Below are 24,167 nucleotides of genomic sequence, written 5' to 3'. Positions count from 1 at the left end.
CAGCAGTGTCCTGGCCAGGACTGTGGTCTTACCTAAAGGCTTGACTGGGGAGGGATCTACTGCCAAGCTCACTTACATTGTTGTTGGCAGGACTTGGTTCCTTGAGGACTGTTGAACTGAGGGCCTCATTTCCTCACTGATTGTTGGATGAAGGCCACCCTGAGTTCTTTGCCAGCCTAGCCTTCCCAATATGGCAGCTTACTTCACCAAACCTAAGGGAAGAAAGAATCTGCTAGCAAAACAGAAGTCATATCTTTTGTAACCAAATAATGGAACTGATATTCCCTCAATGTTGCTATGAGCCTTAGAAGAAAGTTAGAAGAAAGTTACTCAAGGGGAGAAGACTACACAAGGCCGTGAATTGAAGGAGGTAGGCAGCCCTGGCGCCATCTTGGAGGCTGTGAACCAAAACCCTATCCTGCAACCTCCTCGTGAGTTCCATAGACTACTTAATATCTATTTAATACATGTCTTTTTGGCTTCAGCTAAACAGAATTGGTGACTCTTATTTGCATACAGACCAACCCATGTGTTGCTTACTGTTCTGTGATTTTGTGATTCCAGTTTCTATCACTTTAGCACTTTTCTTTGTGAGGTATGAGTTATTTGCTAAAGTTATTGACACTGCCCATTACTCCTTTTCTTTCAACGTCATCAATTCTGTATCTGATTATTCACTACCTCAGAGCCAACTAGCTAGCATTCATCAAAACTTGTTTGGATATTACTCTCCACAAACCTCATAGAAGAGAGGTTAAGAATCTCTCAAATTAGCCCTGTCAAGTAGGAAAACTGAGACCTGTTAAATGGAACATCCCATAAATCCTCATAACCAGCCCAAGATTTTTGCTGTTTATCCTCATTTGGACTATGACCGAAAGATTGCTTTCTTTCCTAGACCTTCTGCAGAATATCAGAAATCTAGTGCAAACTAGCAAGAAAAGGGAATTTGTTGGCTCACATTACTGGGAGGAATACTGGGGAGGCTCAAAGGATGAAAAGAACACCTAAAAAACTTCAGGGTCTGAAGCCAGTGGCTCAGTGCAGACCATTGTCCTTCTATCTCTTGTAGAGCTGGCTCTGTCTGTCATCTTCACATCTTAATCTCCAGGCCTCATTCTTTACTGTTTCAATCATGCATTAGTCTTTAAGCCAGAAGAGAGAAAGCTTGGGTCAGGTTTGTAGTCCCAGAGCAAGGTAGATGAGGGTACAATGCAAGGCCAAGGCCTGGGTCAAACAGCTACATTCTTGTTGCCAAAAGAAGGACCATGAGAAACCAATAACCACTACTGCCCAGTGCAGGCTCTGACTCAAACCCATTGTCAGAGGCCCACTCAGACATGAACAGATCAACAAGGTAAATGACTCCTGAAATATTGAAAATCTTGAAAAGGACAAGACAATGCCATAGTCATGGCAAGGCCCTGAGAACTGTGGTTTGGAGGGATTGCTTTTAGGCCAATATGTTTCATGGAGCCTGGGAATTCATCTTATTGCACTCAAGGTTCAGTGTCTTAGCCCACTGGCAAGATAGGGTCACATTGAATTTTTCCATCATAGATTTCACTTGACAGTTAGAAAAAAATTATTGGCAGAGCCATGAAGGCCAGGGATGACATGGGAAATAGCTGTCCATTTCATGGATTCATGACCAAGGTTAAATTATGATAACAAAAGAGGTCAGAGTGTTTTATTTACTGCTACTTTCTGTGATTTATGGGCAGATTGTTGCTTTTTGTTTTTAACCTTTCAAGGAAGGAATAATTTGTCAAGTTCATGAAAACCACACGTACTCAGACTCATTAATCTTAGTGCCAAGGGTGAGTCTTGTTTTTAGACCCATATAAATATCAGGGTCAAGATCAGTCAGACTTGACTTTTGGAAGCTGTAATATTGTGCTCCCTTTAAATACGTATATTGACACTGAAGTTGCCCTAGTACTTCCAAAGAAGTCCTACAAGGGTCTTCCTAAGAACTTGGCCTGGATACCGTTCATGACTACTCATGGATCTACTCACAGCTGGTCACTTGGTCTTTGGCACTTCTTTATGGAGGGCCTTATGTGTGCTAAGTGGTGGAAACAATCGTCTAGGACTGTCTGCCTGAGCCTTCTTACATATAACCTAGTTCAGGACTCTACCCTCTAGTAAGGAAGCAGCTCACTTTTAAATTTAGACTGGGATCCAGTATTAAGGATGTTGGGCTTCCCTGGTGGCTCAGATAGTAAAGAACCGTCTGCAATGCAGGAGACCCAGGTTCAATCCCTGGGTGGGGAAGATCCCCTGAAGAAAGGAATGGCAACCCCCTCCAGTATTCTTGCCTGGAGGATTCCATGGACAGAGGACCCTGATGGGCTATATAGTCCATGGAGTCGCAAAGAGTCAGACATGACTGACGTGACTGAGCATGCACGCGTTAAGGATGTAGGGTGTAGAGGTGGCGGTGCTGGTTTAGTCACTCAGTCATGTCCGACTCTTGAGGCCCCAGGGACTGTAGCCTGCCAGACTCCTCTGTCCATGGGATTCTCCAGGCAAGAATACTGGAGTGGGTTGCCATTTCCTTCTCCAGTGGGTTGCCATGTAGAGAAATGAGGATAAAACTTACCTGATGTCTTCCGGAGGCAAAGGAAAGTATAAAGGGCAAGCACTCTGTTCTTGGTTCAGACAGGCTTGGGTTTGACTCTTAGCAAAGACACTCCCCAACCTTGTGATACTGGGAAATTAGTTAACTTCTTTAAGCCTTTGACCCAATAATAATATAGACCTATAAGGGTTGTTTGCTATGTTTTAATAAGATAATTCAAGTAAGACATTTAGCGTTTTGTGGGAACATTGCTTTAAAACCACTAGAGGAAAATAATCTCAGGAACTGTGATTTTTGGTCTCCTTTTTACCATGCACTCAACCTTTCCCAAGTCTTGTGCAAAGAACAAATCACCACCACCACGTGGGGGCAGCGTGGGGCCTCTGGGCAGAGGCTTTGGAACCACGCTGACTTTGGCTTATATGAAGGATTTAACTCAGAGATTTAGTTCCTCAGCTGTAAAATGAGATGCTAACACTTGTTATGAGGACTAAAGATAATATATTTAAGTGTGTGGCAGATAATAAGCTCCAATGTAGGTTGACTTTAAGAAAATTCCCACCCAGTGTGGAGAAACGGGACCCCTCCTATACTGTTGGTGGGAACGTAAACTAGTACAGCCGCTATGGAGAACAGTGTGGACGGTCCTTAAAAAACTGAAAATAGAGCTGCCATATGATCCAGCAACCCCTCTCCTGGGCATATATCTGGAGAAAACCATAATTCGAAAGGATACATACACCCCGGTGTTCACTGCATCACTATTTACAATAACCAGGACATGGAAGCAACCTAAATGTCCAGTAACAGAGGAGCAGATAAAGAAGATGTGGTACATGTATACAATAGAATATTACTCAGCCACAAAAAAGACCAAAATAATCCATTTTGCAGCAACATGGATAGAACTGGAGATTCTTAAACTGAGTGAAGTATTCAGACAGAAAAAGACAAATATCATATGATCTCACATATATGAAATCTACAAAAAAAGGCTATGAGTGAACCTATCTATAAAACCAAAATAGAGTTACAGATATAGAAAATAAACTTATGGTTGCTGAGGGGTAAGCAGAGGGGGGGAAATTGGAAGATTGGGATTGACACATACACACTTCTATGAATAAAATAGATAACTAGTAAGGACCTACTGTATACCACAGAAACTTTATTCAATACTCTGTAATGGCCTATATGGGGAAAGAATGTAAAAAAGAGTTGATCTATGTATTTGCATAACAGATTCACTTTCCTATATACCTAAAACTTAACACAACACTGTAAATTAATTATATCCCAATAAAATTAAAAAAAAATAACTAGATCCCCACCTGGCCATCTCTGCCAGCCCTGTCATCATGATGGTGATGGTATAAGTAAGGAGTGCTAGAAGACAAATCTCAGCTGTCCATGATGTCAGTTTTAGTCTCATTCTTACTGGCCCTGAGCCAGACTTCATTGCTTTTAGGTCTGGCCTGAGTTCCTTCAAACCATTTAGAAGAGCCCTGAAAATGGGCACTGCCATTTAAAAGAGTCATCCTGGCATGGGTGCCAATTAAGAAGCAAGATTAGAGATCTATTTCAGCTCCACCGAGAGTGGACACGTAAGAATTACAAATGCACACTAATAGAGCCATGATTTTGTATCAAGACTGGCAAGAAATAGATTCCTTTGACATAGAAAAAATAGATGTTTCAAGGTCCCAGTTTCTTAAGGAAAGTTCTCTCTGGCACTGGAAAGCTGAAAACCAATTTAAAAAAAAGCTGCCTTTTCCCAAGTTATTGATTCTTCACACTGCATATGCTTCTGACACCATCCCTCATGGGTCCCTGTTCAGAAGAGAGAAAAGCTGCGGGAAGGTTGAAAGCTCTGACACCTGCTAACTCTCTCCCCGCTTGTGTCTTGCAGCCTACTTCTGCTTCCTCCTGACTGCTCTGGGCGTGACAGCTGGTGCCCATCGTTTGTGGAGCCACAGGTCCTACAAGGCCAAGCTGCCCCTGAGGATATTTCTGGCTGCTGCCAACTCCATGGCTTTCCAGGTGGGAATGGAGGGTCCTCACTCTCAGGGACTCAGCGCGGATGGCAGGGTGGGAGGAGACACAGACACACTTCCTGTACAGTGGACATCCTCCACACCCATTTTAGGCCCAAGCACTCTCTGCCTGTTTCAAGTTTTTATCTTCTTGTGGCTTTTGATACTGTAAAATGTTCCCTGGGGGTTTTAAGCCCCAAGGCATGCTAAACTACGAGGAGGAAAGGAGATTCCTTCATCCAGAGTCCGTGCTCTAAACATGACCCTGAAACCCTCAACATCTGTCTGGCTCTAATGAGGGTCAAGTTCTATGCTGTGCATATCGCCTTTGATCCTCACCATAACCCCACAAGCTAGGTGTGATGCATGTCCCCATTTTACAGATGAGGAAGCTAAGGCTTCATGATGTTCAAGAATTTTCCTAATTATATGGCTAAAAAATGGTACATCTAGATAGGCCAGTGCAAGTCTAACTCCAGAGTCGTTGCTCCTACAACACATATTCTTGAGGTCATGCTTTAGGTTTGTGGTGAAAAGTCTGTTACTCAGTGTGGATTAGGAAGACTCAAGCTTTAGTTCTTACTCTGATGGTTGCTGAAGACCCGGGTTCGATCCCTGGGTTTGGAAGAGTCCCTGGAGAAGAGAATGGCTACCCACTCCAGTATTCTTGCCTGGAGAATTCCATAGTCAGAGGAGCCTGACAGGCTGCAGTCCATGGGGTTGCAAACGAGTCAGACATGACTGAGCGACTTCCACTCCACTCCACTCCATTCCTTATGGCTGCTGGGCTTCCCTGGTGGCTCAGATGGTAAAGAATCTGCTTATATTGCAGGAGACTCAGGTTCAGGAAGATCCCATGGAGAAGGAAATGGCAACCCACTCCAATATTCCTGCCTGGAAAATCCCATAGACAGAGGAGGCTGGTAGATTATAGTCTATGGGGTTGCAAAAGAGTCAGACACGACTGAGTGACTAACTCTCATGGTTGCTAGCTTTGATTCATTCATCTCTAGTTTCTTCATCTGTAAATATAAGAATATGACTTCAATTTCAGAGTCATTATGAAATCGTGACACAAATGTAAGAGGAGTCATGACTGCACTAGGATTGGGCCATATACTTGAAGAATTTGCCTGTCCTAGACCATTTCCCACCACTGTGGGCACTTTCTGAGCTGCTGAAATTTTGGATTGATCATGAATCTCTGTTTTCCCAGTTCCTCATCCAAACAGGGAGGGTGAGAATAACTTGCTTTCAAAATTTCTGCCCATGTTATGAGGACAGATGATTCCAGGCCCTGGGTATTTTCAACCTATTGGGAAGAAATGGTGATTCCCAAAACTACTTTAGGGCCCAGGGAGACAGGTGACCCAGAAGTCTCACTCTGACCGTCAGACGTGCAGGTCAGGTAGCCACCTATACAATGGACATCCCATTCCTACAAGACAGCCTGACCTTGAATGTTTCTCTAAGTTGCTCTTGTGTCTTAATAATTCATTTCCAAATTCAGGCTTCCCTCCTGTTTGTGCATTCATAAAGCAAAAAGGATCTAGCACAATACATCACTTAGGGATCAGAGTTCATATTATGAATATCTACCAAACAATTCAAGTACAGTTGGGAATAAGCACCAGGTCCCGGGAGGAAGCTGTTTGCACAAAGGAGCAGCTGGCAGCTTTTTGGTTTCATGTTCTTTTGTTCACTGTTGGCAGTGGGAAATATACTGCCCTTCACTTTGAATTCAGCCACCTTAGTTCAGTATTGTGCTTTGTTTACCCTAACAATGAGTTATGATAATTATAATTTAGAAACTCACTGATTTAGGTCTTAGATGCTATTCAGGACTTAACTCAGTAATTTTCATTTATTTTGTTCAAGCAATTTATTATTTTTAGCCTTCAGCTACGTGAAGCCTTCAAGCCTTCATGTAGTTATAAAGCACCTCTATTACTGGAATGTTTTCCAACATAAATAACTTGAAGTGGAGAGCCTGAACCTCTTTTTCCAAATGAAACTTGGAAAACTTGTTTGTAACTCAGTTTTTAAAAACTTAAGTTTCCTTAACAAAACATCACATAGAGAACATCACACTGTGATTTTAAATTTACTTTGAAGAGAAAGTATATTGTCGAAGGAAGTATCCTGGTCATTGAATAAATTCTTGGCTTTGCCATTTGCTGGAGGTAGGCTTTTGTTCACGTCTCTGTTCCTTCATCTGCAAAAGGTGAGTGGGGGGGTGCAATGATATTTACCTCACACAGTTATTGGGAGGATGAAGTAATGAGTAAAAAGTGCCTAGCTTATAGAAACGCTCAGTGAATATTGTTCCCATCTTCTTTTTGAGAACTGGCAACCATCTTACTCATTTCTGTATTTAGTACCTATCACACAGAAAATACTCAGTGACTGTTAAATGAAATAATAGCTGAGGGTAAAAGAGGAGAGTGAAAAAGCTGGCTTAAAATTCAACATTCAAAAAACGAAGATCATGGCATCCAGTCCCATCACTTCATGGCAAGTAGAAGGGGAAAAGTGGAAGCAAGGACAGATTTTATTTTCTTGGGCTCCAAAATTGCTGAAGACTGTGACTGCAGCCATGAAATTAAAAGATGCTTGCTCTTTAAAAGGAAAGCTATGAGAACCCTAGACAGCATATTAAAAAGCAGAGACATCACTTTGCTGACAAAGGTCCATATAGTCAAAGCTATGGTTTTTCCAGTAGTCATGTACAGATATGAGAGTTGGACCATAAAGCAGGCTGAGCACTGAAGAATTGATGCTTTTGAACTGTGGGGCTGGAGAAGACTCTTGAGAATCCTTTGGACAGCACGTTGGTCAAACCAGTCAGTTCTAAAGGAAATGAGTCCTGAATATTGGAAAGACTGATGCTGAAGCTGAAACTCCAGTACTTTGGCCACCTGTTGCAAAGAGCCAACCCTGATGCTGGGAAAGATTGAGGGCAGGCTGAGAAGGGAGTGACAGAGGATGAGATGGTTGGATGGCATCACCAACTCAATGGACATGAATTTGGGCAAACTCCAGGAGATAGTAAAAGATGGAATCCTGGCGTGCTGCAGTCCATGGGGTTGCAAAGAGTCAGACACGACTTAGCAACTGAACAACAACAACAAAGTATTTTTAGAAATCATCAAATTTGAACTATGCATGCTTCTTCCAGGCCCGCATCTGTAGAGGATTTCTTCATTAATACAGCACGTACTTACTGAGCACCCGCTATGTGGCAGGCACTGAACTAGGCACACTGGATAGAGTGATTTGCGAACATAGTTACAAACCTTGCCTTTTTGCAGGCTTCCATCTAATGAGATGTTTCCCAGTGGAAATGTAGGTGCTTTTGGCGTCTGCAGTTTTGCAACAATGGCACTTCAACCTAGATGAGTGGTGTCTTCCGTAAGATCAGCAAAGGGCCAGGTTCCATATAATGCCTGAGTCAGAGGAAAGAATGCAGTTGATTCAGGGCCACTTAACCTTAGGAAGAGAACCCCCTGGGAAAGTAAAAAAATGTGCTGTGATCTGCCAGTCCAGGGTATTGACCTACAACTCTAACTTAATGCAGCATCATTGATTCAGTTTCCCTTTGATGTCCCCTTGCATTTTAAAAGATTGTTTCAAAGGTTCTCTTCTGCTTTCTTTCATAAGAATAGTCATGCCTTTGGCCAAAATAGACAAGTCATGCCATGGTTGTCTCTGTTTGAGGATCAACAGGGCTTTTGCTAGATGCTGCCAACAAGACCTTGATCATCAAGAACAGTCTTAAAAATATGACTGAAGTGTTTGAAACTTCTTTTTCTGTTTCTTCTGCAGAGGACCTGGGTATGGGGGAGAGAGCAGCAGTGGGAAAGCTGAGTCTGAACAGATGATGATGGGCACGGAATGCCAGATAAGGAGCTGTAATAATCCTCCGTCCCGTCCATACCTTGCATTCAGCAGAGACCCCATGATTCCTCTCTGGCTTGTTCTCCTTCCTTCAGTTCAGTCTCTCAGTCGTTTCCGACTGGTTTGATCTCCTTGCAGCCCAAGGGACTCTCCTTCCTTCCCAGTAGGATGTAAGTCACTCAAAAGGTTGCTTGTGAACTTCTTATAATTTTCTCCAGTCAACTATGGACCTGGGTGAGGGGTTCCTGCCATCCAGTGGTCCCCAAGAGTTTGGTTTCCGCAGAGTACCCACAACTTTGGATTTGGGCTGTCCTGTTCATGCACACACACACCCCTGCTGGCTGCAGCTGGGTCTGTTGTGACCTCAATCCAACCAAAAGCACCTGTAGATGCTTTAGTCCCCTCCCTTACTGTCCACATTTACTCGTCAGACCCTAGTAGAGAGGCACTGGATTTCAATCTGTAAGGGAACTACAAGGATTTGGCCTGGGTCCTCCTATTTTATGGAAAGATAAAGAGAGGCAGTGGGTATGGGGTTTGAGTCTAAACACAATTTTGCTCTCCCTACCATCTTGTTGATGGGCTTCTCTCATATCTCAGTTGGTAAAGAATCTGCCTGAGATGCAAGAGACCTCAGTTTGATTCCTGGGAAGGGAAGATCTGCAGGAGAAGGGATAGGCTACCCACTCCAGTATTCTTGGGCTTCCCTTGTGGCTCAGCTGGTAAAGAATCCGCCTGCAATACGGGAGACCTGGCTTTGATCCCTGGGTTGGGAAGATCCCCTGGAGAAGGGAAAGGCTACCCACTCCACTATTCTGGCCTGGAGAATTCCATGGACTAAGTCCATGGGGTCGCTAAGAGTCGGACACGACTGAGTGACTTTCACTTTCACTGTCTTGTTGGGGCTTATCCTTTGCCCTTGGATGTGGGGTATCTTTCTTTGGTGGGATCCAACTTTCTCCTGCTGATGGCTGTTCAGCAGTGAGTTGCAGTTTTGGAATTCTCAAAGGAGAAGATGAGCACACATCCTTCTTCTCCATTATTTTGTGTAGGAAAAAAAAAAGCTATAGTCAAAGCTGTGGTTTTTCTAGTAGTCATGTTTGGATGTGAGAGTTGGACCATAAAGAAAGCTGGGTGCCAAAGAATTGATGCTTTTGAACTGTGGTGCTAAAGAGTCCCTTGGATAGTAAGGAGATCAAACCAGTGAATCCTAAAGGAAATCAGTCCTGAATATTCACTGGAAAGACTGATGCTGAAGCTGAAGCTCCAATACTTTGGCCACCTGATTTGAAGAACTGACTCTGGAAAAGACCCTGATGCTGGGAAAGATTGAAGACAGGAGGAGAAGGGGATGAGAAAGGATGAGATGGTTGGATGGCATCACCAACTCAATGGACATGCGTTTGAGAAAGCTCCGGGAGTTGGTGATGGCAGGAAGCCTGGCCTGTTGCAGTCCATGGGGTCGCAAAGAGTCAGACATGACTGAGTGATTGAACTGAACTGAAAGAATATCAGGGACTTGTTGAAGGTCACAAACTAGTTAGTGGATAGACCAGACTGAAACTTAAATCTCCTGACCCTTGGCTTACAAATGGATATTCTTTTGTGATGCTCAACAGTGTGATTTGTAAACAACTGTTAGTTGGATCTTGTTCTGTTATCCACCCCAACAGTCCCTGTCTTTTAACTGGTGTATGTGGACCATTCACACTCAAAGTGATTATTAATATATGTGAATTCTGTTCTGTTCTTTTCAGTCGCTCAGTCGTGTCCGACTCTTTGCGACCCCGTGGACTGTAGCCTACCATGCTTCTCCGTCCATGGGATTCTCCAGGCAAGAATACTGGAGTGGGTTACCATTTCCTTCTCCAGGGGATCTTCCCGACCCAGGGATCGAACCCGGGTCTCCCGCATTGGAGGCAGATGCTTTAACCTCTGAGTCACCAGGGAAGCCCGTGAATTAGTATCTACCATATTTCTGTTTGCTATTCATTGCCCTTGTTCTTTGTTTCTTTCTTTTGTCTTCCAGTCATTTTTCTGTCTTCCCTGGTTTTATTTGAACATTTTACAGGATTCTATTTTCTTTCCTCTCTTGACATGTCGATTATACTTCTTTTCAAATTCTTTTAGTCATTGCTCTAGAGTTTGCAAAATACATATAAAGCTAATCCAAGTCCACTTTCAGATAACACTGTACCATTTCATGGTACTGCACTAATATTCCCACTTCCTATTTCTTGTCCCTTATCACATCACTGTCATTCATTTCATACATCCATAAGCTATAATCACCAATTCTATTTTTGCAATTATTATTGCAAGTCCATTATTATCTTTTAGATCAATTAAGAGTAAAATTTGAAGGTTTTATTTCACGTTCATTTATTCATTCTCTAATATTCTTTCTTTGTGTAGATCTGAGTTTCCAACCTGTGCCATTTTCCTTCTCTGTAAAGAAGTTCTGTCATTTCTTACCAGGCAGATCTACCGGTGACAAATTTCTTCAATTTTTGTTTATCTAAGAAAGTCTTTATTTCCCCTTCACAGAATAACTTTCTGAGTACAGAATTCAAGGATGTGGATTTTTCTTTCAACATTTATGATAGTTTAGTCCACTTTCTTCTTGCTGATATGTTTCTTAAGAGGAACCTGGTATACTTGGTGTAATTCTTACCCTCACTCCTCTACCGTTAAGGTGTTTTTTTTCCTTATGCTTTGGTTTCTTTCAAGATTTTCATTTCATCTTTGATTTTTTTCCAGGTGAATATGATACGCTCAACAGTAGATTTTTTTTGCTATTTATCCTGCTTGGTGCTTGCTCTCTGAACTTCCTAGATCAGTGGTTTGGTGTCTGTCACTCTAGAAGCATCTCTTTCAGCCATTATTTCTTCACATATTTCTACTGTTGGTTCCCTGTTCTGTCCTGCACACCCTCTCTTGCTCTTTCCTACCTTCCCTCCTTTCTTTCCTTCCTTCTCCTTTTGGTAGTCCCATTACACGCGACTTACACCTTTTATAATTGTCCCGCAGTTCTCAGATACCCTGTTACATCTTTTCTCGTCACATGTCAGTCTGGGGAGACTGCTGTTGACATGTCTTTAAGTTCAGTGATTCTTTCCTTAGCCATGTCCAGTCTAGTGATGAGCCAATCATTTGTTACAGTTTTTCTGCCTTCTGTCAGTTCTCATTCTTTCTCAGACTTTCCATCTCTCTGCTTATAATGTCCACATGTTCCTGCATGTTGTTCACCTTTTCTGTTAGAGTCCTTAGCACATCAATTGTAATTATTGTAAATAGCCAGTCTGATAACTCCAACATCTCTATCACATCTGAGTCTGGTTCTGATGCCTGCTCTTTCTTTTAAGATGGTATTTTTTGCTTTTTGACATATTCCATAATTTTTTGTTGAGAGCTGGACACGATGTACTAGGTAACGGAAACTGGGGAAACAGGGTTTTCGTGTGAGGTTTTTCTGTTTATCTGGCTAGGAATTAGGCTGTGTCAGTGTGTGCTGTTTCTTTAATGTTGAAGCTAAAATTTCCTCCAGTGAGCTTCTTTTTGTCCCTGCCTTGCTGGGTTTTCCTAGAGACTTCTTTAAACAGGAGTTAAGGCTTTCGGTTCTTTCAGTTGAATCCCCTGTTGTACAGAATCCTTTGAGGGGACACCTCCTCCATCCCATGATTCGATCTCAGTCTTCCATTGACCTGGAGCTGAGTATTTCCTTCCCCCACCCCCAGATTAGTCAGGCTTTGGTAAAATCCCAGTTGATTAAGCTCTGCTGAAATAATTTCTCTTAAGAACAGATCTTGCTAAGGGGAACAGAGAGCTCTGTCTTGTATTTCAAAATGTTTACTTTTCTCCTCCTGCTGGAAGAGCAAGGGGATTTTTCTTGGTTGATCATAGTGAGAACCTGGTAGGGCTCCTAGAGGGAAGATTCATGAAAGTGTGGGAGTGCCTGGACTGGACCCCCTGTGAGTTTTTCACTCTCACGCTCACCCACACTAAACCTCCAGCAACTCATCAATTACAGCTTAAAGTATTCCTGTGGCGCTGCTGCCAGCTGCAGGCTTTTCCTCCTGGCCTCAGCTCCTGCTCATCTGTGATTCCGTCTGTCTGTCTTTCTAGCTTTTGGTGCAGCAGTTTGCCGTGTAACCTCAATTCTCTGTTAGATCTAAGAAGACTTGCTGATTTTCAGTTTACTGGGCTTTTTTCTTTCTTGTTACAAAAGATAAGAGTAAACAACTTCCAAGCTCTTTACGTGTCAGACCAGAAAGTGGAAGTTGCAGTGTGATTCATAAATACAGTCAAGTGAATCTCAGAGTCAGGGGCCATGAACTTTGGCAATTATATAGCAACAAAACAACAACAGTTACTTAGCACTGAGTACATACCAGCACTTCATTTAGTATTTTAGTCGTCTGACAATACCCATACAAAGTAGATACTGTTCTTTTCCTCATTTGATAGATGAAAACATTGAAAGAGGCTATGTAATCTGTCCAAGGACATGCAGATTTGAGTGACAGAAGGGGAATTCACGTGCAGGCACCTTGACTCTAGAGGTCACCCTCTCATTGCAGTGCTCTCATGCCTCTCCCAGCATTCAAGTGTCTGTTTGTCCTTCATTTGGCAGATACATGTGCCAAACGTCATCTCCAGCACTGGAGAAGAAAAGGCCAAGGTCTCTGTTCTCATGAACATGTATATTCCAGTGGGAGAGAAGGCAAATAAATAAGCTTATTCAGAAAGAGATGGAATTCTCTGGGCCAGAATACTGGAGTGTCTTTCCCTTCTCCAGGGGATATTTCCAACCCAGGGATTGAACCCAGGTCTCCCGCATTGCAGGCGGATTCTTTACCAGCTGAGCCAAAAGGGAAGCCCAACAAGCAATGAATAAACAAGTTTATTTAGAAAGAGAGAAGGGCTGAAGAATTGAAACACAGTGTATGATAAAGAATGCCCAAAAAAAAAAAAAGAATGCCAAGGAGAGTGACTCCTTTAGAGAGAATGGTTAGAGAAATTGTCACTTAGGGGTGACATGAGAACTGAGGCCTAAGGAAGGGAACAGGTAGGGGAAGAGCATTCCAGATGGACGCAGGAGTCAATAGTGGGAATAAGTATGGTACGTTAAAGGAGGAACAAGATGGCCCGTTTGACTAGTCCACGTGAGTGAGGGAGAAGGTGGTCACAGGAGAGGCCAGAGAGGAGGGCTGGGCCACATCAGTGCAGGGCTTTGCCAGGAGTGGCAAGGAGTTTGGATATTATTCTAAAAGCCCTGGGGGCACTTCCCTGTTGGTCCAGTAGCTGAGACTCTGTGCTTCCAATGCAGGGGACATGGGTTCAATCCCTGGTCGGGGAACTTAGATGCGACATGCCATGTGATGTAGCCAAAAAATAAAATAAAATAAAGCCCCGGGAAGGCACTGGAAGCTTTTAGGCAGTGGAGCGACATGCCTCATGCATTTCGATGACACATATGAGCCTCAGACCGCCGTCATGAGACCCCAAAGATGATGTACCAGATTCAGGATCGGGGACCCACCCCTAAAGCTAGGTCTCTCTGGGGTGTGTGTGTCAAGGAGGGAGACTGAATGTGAGGCAGTCCCCTCGAGGATGGCTTGGGGTGTTAGCAGCAGCATGGAGTGACCGTTGGCTATAACGTGAAGAAAACCCCAGAACATGCCACAGGCTCAAGAATCCTGAAGCTTACGTGGTTCTTGGGTCCTGACTCTCAGTGCGGAGCTCCTCTTTCAGGTTCTACCGCCTTCCCTAACAGCTACCCTAAGTTTCAGATGTACAACCTTTCTTCCACATGGCAGAAACATGTTCTTCTTCTGTTGAGATGGGTGAATGTGGTTGGTTTCCTCCCACTGTGTCAACAGTCAGTGCAGAAGTGGTCCTGACCCCAATGCCCAGAGAAGACTTCCTGGTTTGGTTTTGGAAGATGACTCCCATGTCTGCCTCATACCATCTCCTTCTTAGAGGGCATCTTGCCCTCCTGGTCACCTCTGGTATTGAGTAGAAATAGGGCTTCCCAGGTGGCTCAGTGGTAAAGATTCTGCCTGCCAGTACAGGAATAGCAAGAGACACGGGTTCAATCCCTGGGTCAGGAAGATCCATCCCCTAGAGGAGGAAATGGCAATTGTCTCTGGTGATAGATACATGGATTCATGAAAGCATTGTTATACACATGCTGCTTTGTGGCTCCATCAGGATCGAGAGACACTCCGAGAGATGACGGGGAGGAGGTGGGAGGCAGGAAAAAGAAGAAATTCCCCCAGGGCTACTGCATGGGGCTCAGCATTTTCCTTCCTTCCTGATACATATTTCCTGCCAAGAAAAATGTACCATTTAAGGTAGAGATTAAGATGGCTCTACCCGCCTAAGATGCTTTACCTCCTTCTTTGTTATCGATCTAGGTCAGTGGAAACAGGTGACGTGAGGGAAACCATCTCAAGGGAAGGAAAAGGTAATTGCCTGAGGTGGCCTGAGCAGAGAGAGTAACTGTAGACGGACATGCCAACCAACAGCACTAGTCTGGTCTCTTGTGTTACCCTTCCCAGATATAGCAGAGGCTTTTTATAAAATCTTACCCTCTTTGTACTACAGATGTGTTCCTAAGCATTTCAAGGTGATTAACTTTTGTAAACAAATAATGACAGACTTTCAAGGCATACAGAGAATTTTTATTGAAAGAAACACTTGGTAAAGTTGAGGGTATTTTTGCAAACAAATAGCCACCAGATTTTTACTGATACGTGTGAATTTGGCTGCACACCTGTATTGAAAGATACTTTTAAGATGAATTTCACATGCAATTCTGTCCATTTGGAATCTGTCCTGAAACATATTTTCAAGCTAAATGTTTCTTTCTCCCTTATTTTCACACCTAAGATGTTTCAAAGTGCAGAGATGGGGCATCTTAACAGTATTCTGTCCCTACCCTCTCTTCACCTCTCTCCCCACCTCCACTCCCCCCGCCAGTCTCTTCTGAAACCACAAAAGTTTGAAGCTGAGGGACATTAAAAACTAAGTCGTATCCCTTTTCTAACCAACTGAAAAGTGCTGAGTCGCTCAGTTGTGTCTGACTCGTTGCAACCCTGTGGATGGTAGTCTGCAGGCTCCTCTGTCCACAGGGATTCTCCAAGCAAGGATACTGGGGTAGGTTGCCATGTCCTCCAGCAACTGAAAAATGAAGGGCCAAATATCATACTTATTTTTATTTTTTCCACATTGCCTCCGAAAAATACTGGTGGGTGTTGAAGGAGACTCTGTCACAGTGCAGTTCCTTGCCCAGCCATTTCTTTCCGTCCCTGCCACTGAGCACTGGGGCTGAGCCAGCAGGTTGTCACTGCTTATTCTTCATTCCACTGCCCTCCTGCCAGACACTCTTATGTTGCTGCTTTCTAGGTTTCCCAACCCACTGATTATTTTGCATTTTGGATGATTTCTTTCCCAGCTGCCTTCATTTGCATTTTGCCTAAATCAAATCTCATTGTGATAATTTCGCTTCCTATTTCTAACCTCTTTAGATCCATCTGTGTTATTTCTCTGTCCCTCAATGATGTCTGCAGCACCCCCTAATTTGGCACCAACCAAAAATATTATTAAACGTGTATGGCTTGTTCCTAGTCATTAATGAAGATGCTAAATCAAGCTAGAGCTAACACCTACTTTGGAGCCTTCCATTAGTTTCATCCCCCAGCCGATCCCCATAGACTCTGAGCTGTTTTTCATCTCTGGTTCTTGTTTGTTAAAGTTCAGGCTTTTCAATCATACTGTTCTGGTTCCTTCTCATGCCAACCAGCGCTCTTGTCACAGGAATGTTTCAAGGATGCTGTTTTATATGCTTTATTAAGCTCCAGAGGTACAATAGCTACAGAAGTCATTGAATCAAGAATTTTAATTAACAGTAAAATTTATAGTTTCATACACCGGAGGAAATTTTTCGCCTTTTAAAAACTCTTTTGCAAGGCAAACACATTTGATTACCCTTTATCTTCTCCTATTTATTCTTTAGAGCTTTTTGTGTAAATCTGCTAGTTAATTCTCTTTGAATTTAAAGGTGCATAAACCATTATGTGCTGGTGAAGAACACAGGCTATGAAAATGAAATGGCCCTTGTCATGAGAAACTTATGATCTGCTCGAGCAGGCTAGATTCATGTATAATGAAGAAGGACTCTATCCAGACGATGTGGCATTAAATTGCTTGAAAGCTTCAAACTGACTCTTAGGGCTGCAAAAATAGGAGTATGGGTTAGGGTATTAGGATAAAACCTAAGGTAGAAGGAAAATTTGAGCTGAAAACTCAAAAGGTGAAAAGGATTTGCATTGGCAAGGAAGAAGGGGAAGAAGGGAAACATTTGAGCAACAATGGCACCCCACTCCAGTACTCCTGCCTGGAAAATCCCATGGATGGAGGAGCCTGGTAGGCGGCAGTCCATGGGGTCGCTAAGAGTCGGACACGACTGAGCAACTTCACTTTCACTTTTCACTTACATGCATTGGAGAAGGAAATGGCAACCCACTCCAGTGTTCTTGCCTGGAGAATCCCAGGGACAGGGGAGCCTGGTGGGCTGCCGTCTATGGTCGCACAGAGTCGCACAGACTGAAGTGACTTAGCAGCAGCAGCAGAGACAGAGAAGGGCTTCTCAGGTGGCGCTAGTGGTAAAGAACCCGACTTTCAAAGGGAGATGTAAGAGAGGCAGATTTGATCCCTGGCTTGGGCTTCCCTTGTGGCTCAGCTGGTAAAGAATCTGCCTGCAATGTGGGAGACCTGGGTTTGATCCCTGGGTTGGGAAGATCCCCTGGAGAAGGGAAAGGCTACCCAGTCCTGTATTCTGGCCTGGAGAATTCCATGGGCTTATCCATGGGATCAAAAAGAGTCGGGCACAACTGAGCGACTTTCACTTCTCTCACTTTGGGAAGATCCCCTGGAGGAGGGCATGGCAACCCACTCTAGTTCCCATGGACTGAGGAGCCTGGCAGGCTGCCAACCATAGGGTCACACAGAGTCAGACATGACCGAAGTGACTTAGCACAGCAGAGCACTGAGAGAGAGAAATGATTGTGACATACTGCGTCGAGTCCCTGAGTAGTAGAACATCGGTCTGATTGAAGAAAAAAACTGGTGTGGCTCATTGCAGATGTACAGCATCTCTCACCAGACTGTACAGCATCTCTCACCGGACGTGTCTGAGCCATCTTAAAACCAACCAACTTAACATCTTGAATCAAAGTTGTTACTCCATCCTGTCCCCGAAACTACTTCTCTCCTAGTTTTCCCGTCAGAAATCTGGATGTCTTCCATGATTTCTCTGGCTCCCTGATCATCCCTCATCCAATATTTTAGCCCATCTCTTTAGGTTCTGCTGCACAGGTGTATCTTGTATCTGCGTGCTTCTCATTTTTGCCACTCTCTAGTCTCAGCCTGGACTACTGTAAAAACCCCACAGTTTCCTCCTCCAGCACTTGCCCTTCTCCATGCCGCAGCCACACGGAACTTACTGAAAATGAAACGTCTCTAACAAGAAAAGAAAATCTTTGAGTGACTGAGCGGTGCCTTTGAAGTGAAATCCAACCTTGTTTTCATGACATAGATAGCCTGGTGCGGTCAGGCTATTATATACCAATGCTTTTTTCAGCCCATGTGGGTGCACTTCGATATAATTCTAATACTAACCACTTGCGTTGGCTTCAGATACACAAGGAAAGACACCACTTTGCTGAAAAAGGTCTAGTCAAAGCTATGGTTTTTCCAGTAGTCATGTATGGATGTGAGAGTTGGACTTTAAAGAAGGCTGAGCACCAAAGAGTTGATGCTTTTGAACTGTGGTGTTGGAGAAGACTCTTGAGTGTCCCTTGAACAGCAAGGAGATCAAACCAGTCAATCCTAAAAAAAATCAATCCTAAGTATTCATTGGAAGGACTGATGCTAAAACTGAAGCTCCAATACTTTGGCCACCTGATGCAAAGAACTGACTCATTGGAAAAGACCCTGATGCTGGGAAAGATTGAGGGCAAGAGGAGAAGGGGACGACAGAGGATGAGATGATTGGATGGCATCACTGACTCAATGGACATGAGTTTAAGCAAACTCTGGGAGATAGTGAAGGACAGGGAAGCCTGGTGTGCTGCAGTCCGTGGGGTCACAAAGGGTCAGACCCGACTTAGTAACTTAGTCAAAAATCAGCACAAGGGAAAGCCCCAGTCTTCCATATGGGTGCCCCTACTTCATATGCCAGCCACAAGCAGGGGTCTCCAGGCCCCTCATACCTGCAGATTGAAGGGTTCCCACAATTCCTTCGGGTTTAATAATTTGCTAGAGCAACTCACAGAACTAGAGAAAGCACTGTACTTACTCTTACAGTTTTATTATAAAGGGTACAAATCAGAACCAACCAAGTGGAATAGACACACAGTGGGAGGTCTGGGAGGATTCCTCATGCAGATCTTCCTCGCCTCTCCCCATGGAGTCAGGGGTCTCACTTTGCCTGCCTATCCATGGGTTCACCAGCCAGGGAGTTCCTCTGAACTTCAGCATCCAGAGCTTTTACTGGAGTTTCATTACAAAGGCTTGGTTGATTAAATCATTGTCCATGTTACCGAGCTCTATCTCCAGTCCCCTTCTCCTCCCAAAGTGCCAGCACTCTAATCACATGCTTGATCTTTCTGGTGACCAGCCCTAATCCTGAAGCTATCCAGTGGTCCATACTGAGTCATCTAATTAATATAGTAGTCACTTCTATCATTTAGGAAATTCCAACAGACTTTGAAACTCTCTGCTAGGGACAGGTATATATTATATCACAATACTTCTCAGATCTCATCTTGCACCACTCTTGCACCCCACCCACCAGACATGCTGGTCTTCTCTTAACTCCTGGACTGTGCCAACTCCTTTCCTCTCCCTGAGACAATTCCTTCTCTGTTTCATTCCCTCCCTGTCTCCCCCAGCCTAAGAATATATGTCCAGTGCAATGGACATGAACTTGGGCAAACTTTGGAAGATTGTGAGGGACAGGGAGGCCTGGCAAGCTGCAGTCCATGGGGTCGCAGAGTCGGACACCACTGGGCAACTGAACAACAACAAGATTATCTGATTAGAAAGCCTTTGCCTGTCTCAATGTCACCCTTTTATCTCCCCATACTTATCTGCTTCATGGTGTTCATGCCAGTCTGAAATGATTTGATTTATGTTTATAAAATGTAAACTCCTTGATGACATAGCCTTTATTGTCTTGCTCCTTCTTTATCTTCTAGCACATACCAACATTCAGTAAATATTTATCAAACTAAAGAAAGTGGGAAAGATAATAATCAGGCCAGTGGAAGCTATTTGACTGCTAAGAAGAAGAAATGTTTAGGCTTGATGAGAAAAGTGATATGGTGAAGTTGTCAAATAAGAAGCGAGAGAATGATAGATATTTGGGGAGAATGAGTATGTGAAGTGTGATCACAGTTTATCAAATGTATTGTGGAAGGGAAAGGATTAGAGGCAGGAGGCCCTTCCAGGAGTCCAGGTAAACTGACGGAAGTCTGAACAAGGGTGTTGGAGTAGGAATGGAGTGAAGGGGAAAGTGAGGTTTTTAAGAAAGATGCCCTTGACATTTTTTCTTTTTAGGTTTAACTTTTTATTTTGAAATAATTTCAAACTGACAAAAAAAGTTTCAAAAACATTATGAAGGACTCCTGTGTGCCCTTCACCCAGATTCGCTCATTGTTAATATATTGTTCCGTTTGCTTTATTATTCTCTTTCTTTCTTTGTATGTGTGCATACATTCTGTGTTATATTCTGTATGCATTCTTCTGTGTTATTTTTTTCATGAATCCTTTGCAAGTAAGCTATCAACTTCATGCCTCTTCATCCCTAAATACTTCAGTGTGCATTTCCTAATGAGAAAGACATTTCACAGTGACACAATGCTTGTACCAACACCAGGGAATTTAATGTTGATGCCAGCAAAGGTCCATCTAGTCAAGGCTATGGTTTTTCCCGTGGTCATGTATGGATGTGAGAGTTGGACTGTGAAGAAAGCTGATCGCCGAAGAATCGATGCTTTTGAACTGTGGTGTTGGAGAAGACTCTTGAGAGTCCCTTGTACCACAAGGAGATCCAACCAGTCCATTCTAAGGGAGATTGATCCTGGGTGTTCATTGGAAGGACTGATGCTGAAGCTGAAACTGCAATACTTTGGCCACCTCATGCGACGAGTTGACTCACTGGAAAAGGCTCTGATGCTGGGAAAGGTTGGGGGCAGGAGGAGAAGGGGACGACCAAGAATGGGATGGCTGGATGGCATCACTGACTCTGTGGACATGAGTTTGGGTGAACTTCGGGAGTTGGGGATGGACAGGGAGGCCTGGCGTGCTGTGATTAATGGGGTCGCGGAGAGTCGGACACGACTAAGCGACGAACTGACTGACTGACTGACTGACAGTGCTGTATCCGGGGTCCTAGCCCAGGAACCAGCTCGAGATCCCACATAACAGTGAGTTGACCTGTCCCTTTAGTCCCTTTCGTTTGGAATAGTTCCTTGGTCTTTGAGGCTAGACATTTTTGAAGTATGCAGACCAGCTATTTTGCAGAATACTCCTCATTTTTGGTTTGCTCAAATTTCCTCATAACTTCACTCAGATTGGGCACTTGGGGCAGGAATGCTTCATTAATGATTTTGTGTCCTAGCATCAGACAAGAGGCCCATGATATCACTTTGTCATATTCTTGGTGGTATGAACATAAATCGCTTAGCTAAGGTAGTGTCCACCCTGTTTCTCCACAGTAAGATTACTATGTTTCCGTTGGTAATTAATGAGTAATTTATGCTGAGATCCTATGAGCCGATGTAATATGTTTTTTATTTTAATCAACCTTTTGATCTTAGTAATTTTAGCACACCTTGATGAGTCTTGCCTGAATCGGTTATTGCCAAGGCACCTGCAAAATGGTGATTTTTCTAGCTTCATTATTTCTCCTACATTTGTTGGTTGACATTTTACTTCTTATTTATTTATTGTGGGTTCATGGGTTCTTATTTTATTAATCCATTCCTGTTAGTATTCATCTTAACGCACCCAAATTATTCATCAGAGTTTGTTCAGTGGGAGCAGTTTGTTCAGTGGGAGCACTGCAGATGGACTCATGTGTCCTTTTGATAGGTCCCCATCATATTTTGGAGCAATTCCTTACTTTCTGGTGTAATAAAATATACCAGGTTCCTCTTGTGCTTTTCCTGCCTTTGTCCTGGCACCAGCCATTACATCGAAGAGTTCTGATTCCTTTTTAGTGGGGAATGGTATTTAAAAACCAAGATCTGGGAGTGAGGTGTATCTGTGGTGACTGGACTGTCATTGTTTTCCAAGTCCTTTCTTCCCTAAAATTTTGACTCATTGAGTGAGAGAGATCTAGGTTAAGAGACTGAACAATGGTTACCTCATAGACCAAAATCATCCAAATCCCAAACTGGAAAGATTCACAGAAGGCCAACTAGTCTACCAAGGTACTGGTGCTAAGTCTGACTCTTTGCGACCACATGGATTGTAGCCCGCCAGGTTTCTCTGTTCATGGGGTTCTCTAGCCAAGAATACCGGAGTGGGTTGCCATGCCCTCCAGGGGATCTTCCCAACCCAGGGATCGAACCCACATCTCTTATTTCTCCTTGTTGGTAGGCGAGTTCTTTACCATTGAGCTAATAGAGAAGTCAAACAAGAGGACTACCCAAGCCATCTTAAAAATGGGTCTTAGGTGGCTCAGAGGTTAAAGCGTCTGCCTCCAATGCGAGAAACCCGGGTTCGATCCCTGGGTCGGGAAGATCCCCTGGAGAAGGAAACGGTAACCCACTCCAGTATTCTTGCCTGGAGAATCCCATGGACGGAGAAGCCTGGGAGGCTACAGTCCACAGGGTCGCATAGAGTCGGACACGACTGAGCAATGGAATGGAATTACACAAATATATTCTTTGTGTAAGAATTTAAATACTGGAGGAATAAAAGAAAACATGAGTCACTCCTGCAGTTTTTAAGTTTTGTCAGCAAACACTTTTTAAATGCTAAAACAGGTTTTTCAACGTTCACCTGGCTCCTGAAACTTCCCCAGGCTTAGCACGGCATGAGGGCCAGACAGCAGGTGGGGACTTGTTCTGTCGAAGTTGCAATTTGCCAGGTGGTGAAGGCTGATGCCAGGCCTTCTTGGGGACTTTCTGGGCCCTTCTTACAGATTGTCAGTGTTATCTGGAGGAAAAGCAGTACTGACCCAGTATCAACTGTGGGGAAAGCACCGAACGTTCTTCACTGTTTGAATAGCGCAGTGTTGTCATCTGAACTGGGGGAGATGAGACTCAGACTTGGAGAGTGAGATAAAGTCTGTTTCAAATGAGTCTTCAGGTCCCTAAAGAGTGGAAGCCACAGCGTCTTTCCCTCTTTGACCCCCTTGATAAAACCACTCTTTTCTCAGACAGGATACAAAAGACTCACACACACACACACACACACACACACACACACACACACTGTACTCTAAAACTTGCCTGTTCAAAGCTGACATGTTGGTCCTGGTTTCTTTTTCACTGCTGACTGGAAGTTCAGTTCAGTTCAGTTCAGTCGCTCAGTTGTGTCTGACTCTTTGCGACCCTATGAATCACAGCACGCCAGGCCTCCCTGTCCATCACCAACTCCCGGAGTTCACTCAAACTCATTTCCATGGAGTCAGTGATGCCATCCAGCCATCTCATTCTTTGTCGTCCCCGTCTCCTCCCACCCCCAATCCTTCCTAGCATCAGAGTCTTTTCCAGTGAGTCAACTCGTCGCATGAGGTGGCCAAAGTATTGGAGTTTCAGCTTTAGCATCAGTCCTTCCAATGAACACCCAGGACTGATCTCCTTTAGGATGGACTGGTTGGATCTCCTTGCAGTCCAAGGGACTCTCAAGAGTCTTCTCCAACACCACAGTTCAAAAGCATCAATTCTTCGGCGATCAGCTTTCTTCACAGTCCAACTCTCATCCATACATGACCACGGGAAAAACCATATAGCCTTGACTAGACGGACCTTTGTTGGCAAAGTAATGTCTCTGCTTTTTAATATGCTATCTAGGTTGGTCATAGCTTTCTTTCCAAGGAGTAAGCGTCTTTTAATTTCCTGGCTGCAATCAGCATCCGCAGTGATTTTGGAGCCCAAAATAATAAAGTCTGATACTGTTTCCACTGTTTCCCCATCTATTTCCCATGAAGTGATGGGACCAGATGCCATGATCTTCGTTTTCTGAATGTTGAGCTTCAAGCCAACCTTTTCACTCTCCTCTTTCACTTTCATCAAGAGGCTTTTTAGTTCCTCTTCACTTTCTGCCATAAGGGTGGTGTCATCTGAGGTTATAGATATTTCTCCCGGCAATCTTGATTCCAGCTTGTGCTTCTTCCAGTCCAGCGTTCCTCTTGATGTACTCTGCATATAAGTTAAATGAAGGTGTATTACGAATACAAGTGGAATTACCTAGGGGTGTGTTTTGAGACCACCTGGTCAACTTTCCCTTTTGGAATTTTAAGCAGCCACACAATTGAATTAGGGGACAGAGCAGTCACACGGGGTGTCTGGTCAAGCATCTGTTTGCAGTTACTCTAGGGGAAAGGCAGCCAGTGATGCTAGTCTCAACAGGGA

The 24,167-nt window shown here is 43.8% G+C and overlaps 1 protein-coding gene across 1 annotated transcript in view; it reads left to right on the top strand.

Moving 5' to 3' along the window:
• SCD5 (stearoyl-CoA desaturase 5) overlaps window positions 1-24,167 on the top strand; it is a 178,395-nt gene that overhangs the window by 101,626 nt on the left and 52,602 nt on the right. The window contains exon 2 of the mRNA XM_088836421.1: window positions 4,494-4,624. Within this exon, the coding sequence (XP_088692547.1) occupies window positions 4,494-4,624 (131 nt within the window). The remainder of the gene's footprint in view (window positions 1-4,493; window positions 4,625-24,167) is intronic.

This window comes from Moschus berezovskii, chromosome 5 (genome assembly GCF_049115385.1).
Source record: "Moschus berezovskii isolate FMDL1 chromosome 5, NW_MosBer_1.0, whole genome shotgun sequence".
In the NCBI taxonomy this organism is placed as follows: Eukaryota; Metazoa; Chordata; class Mammalia; order Artiodactyla; family Moschidae; genus Moschus; species Moschus berezovskii.
The sequence above is the reverse complement of the archived record's forward strand: the minus strand, read 5'-3'. Positions and strand labels throughout refer to the sequence as shown.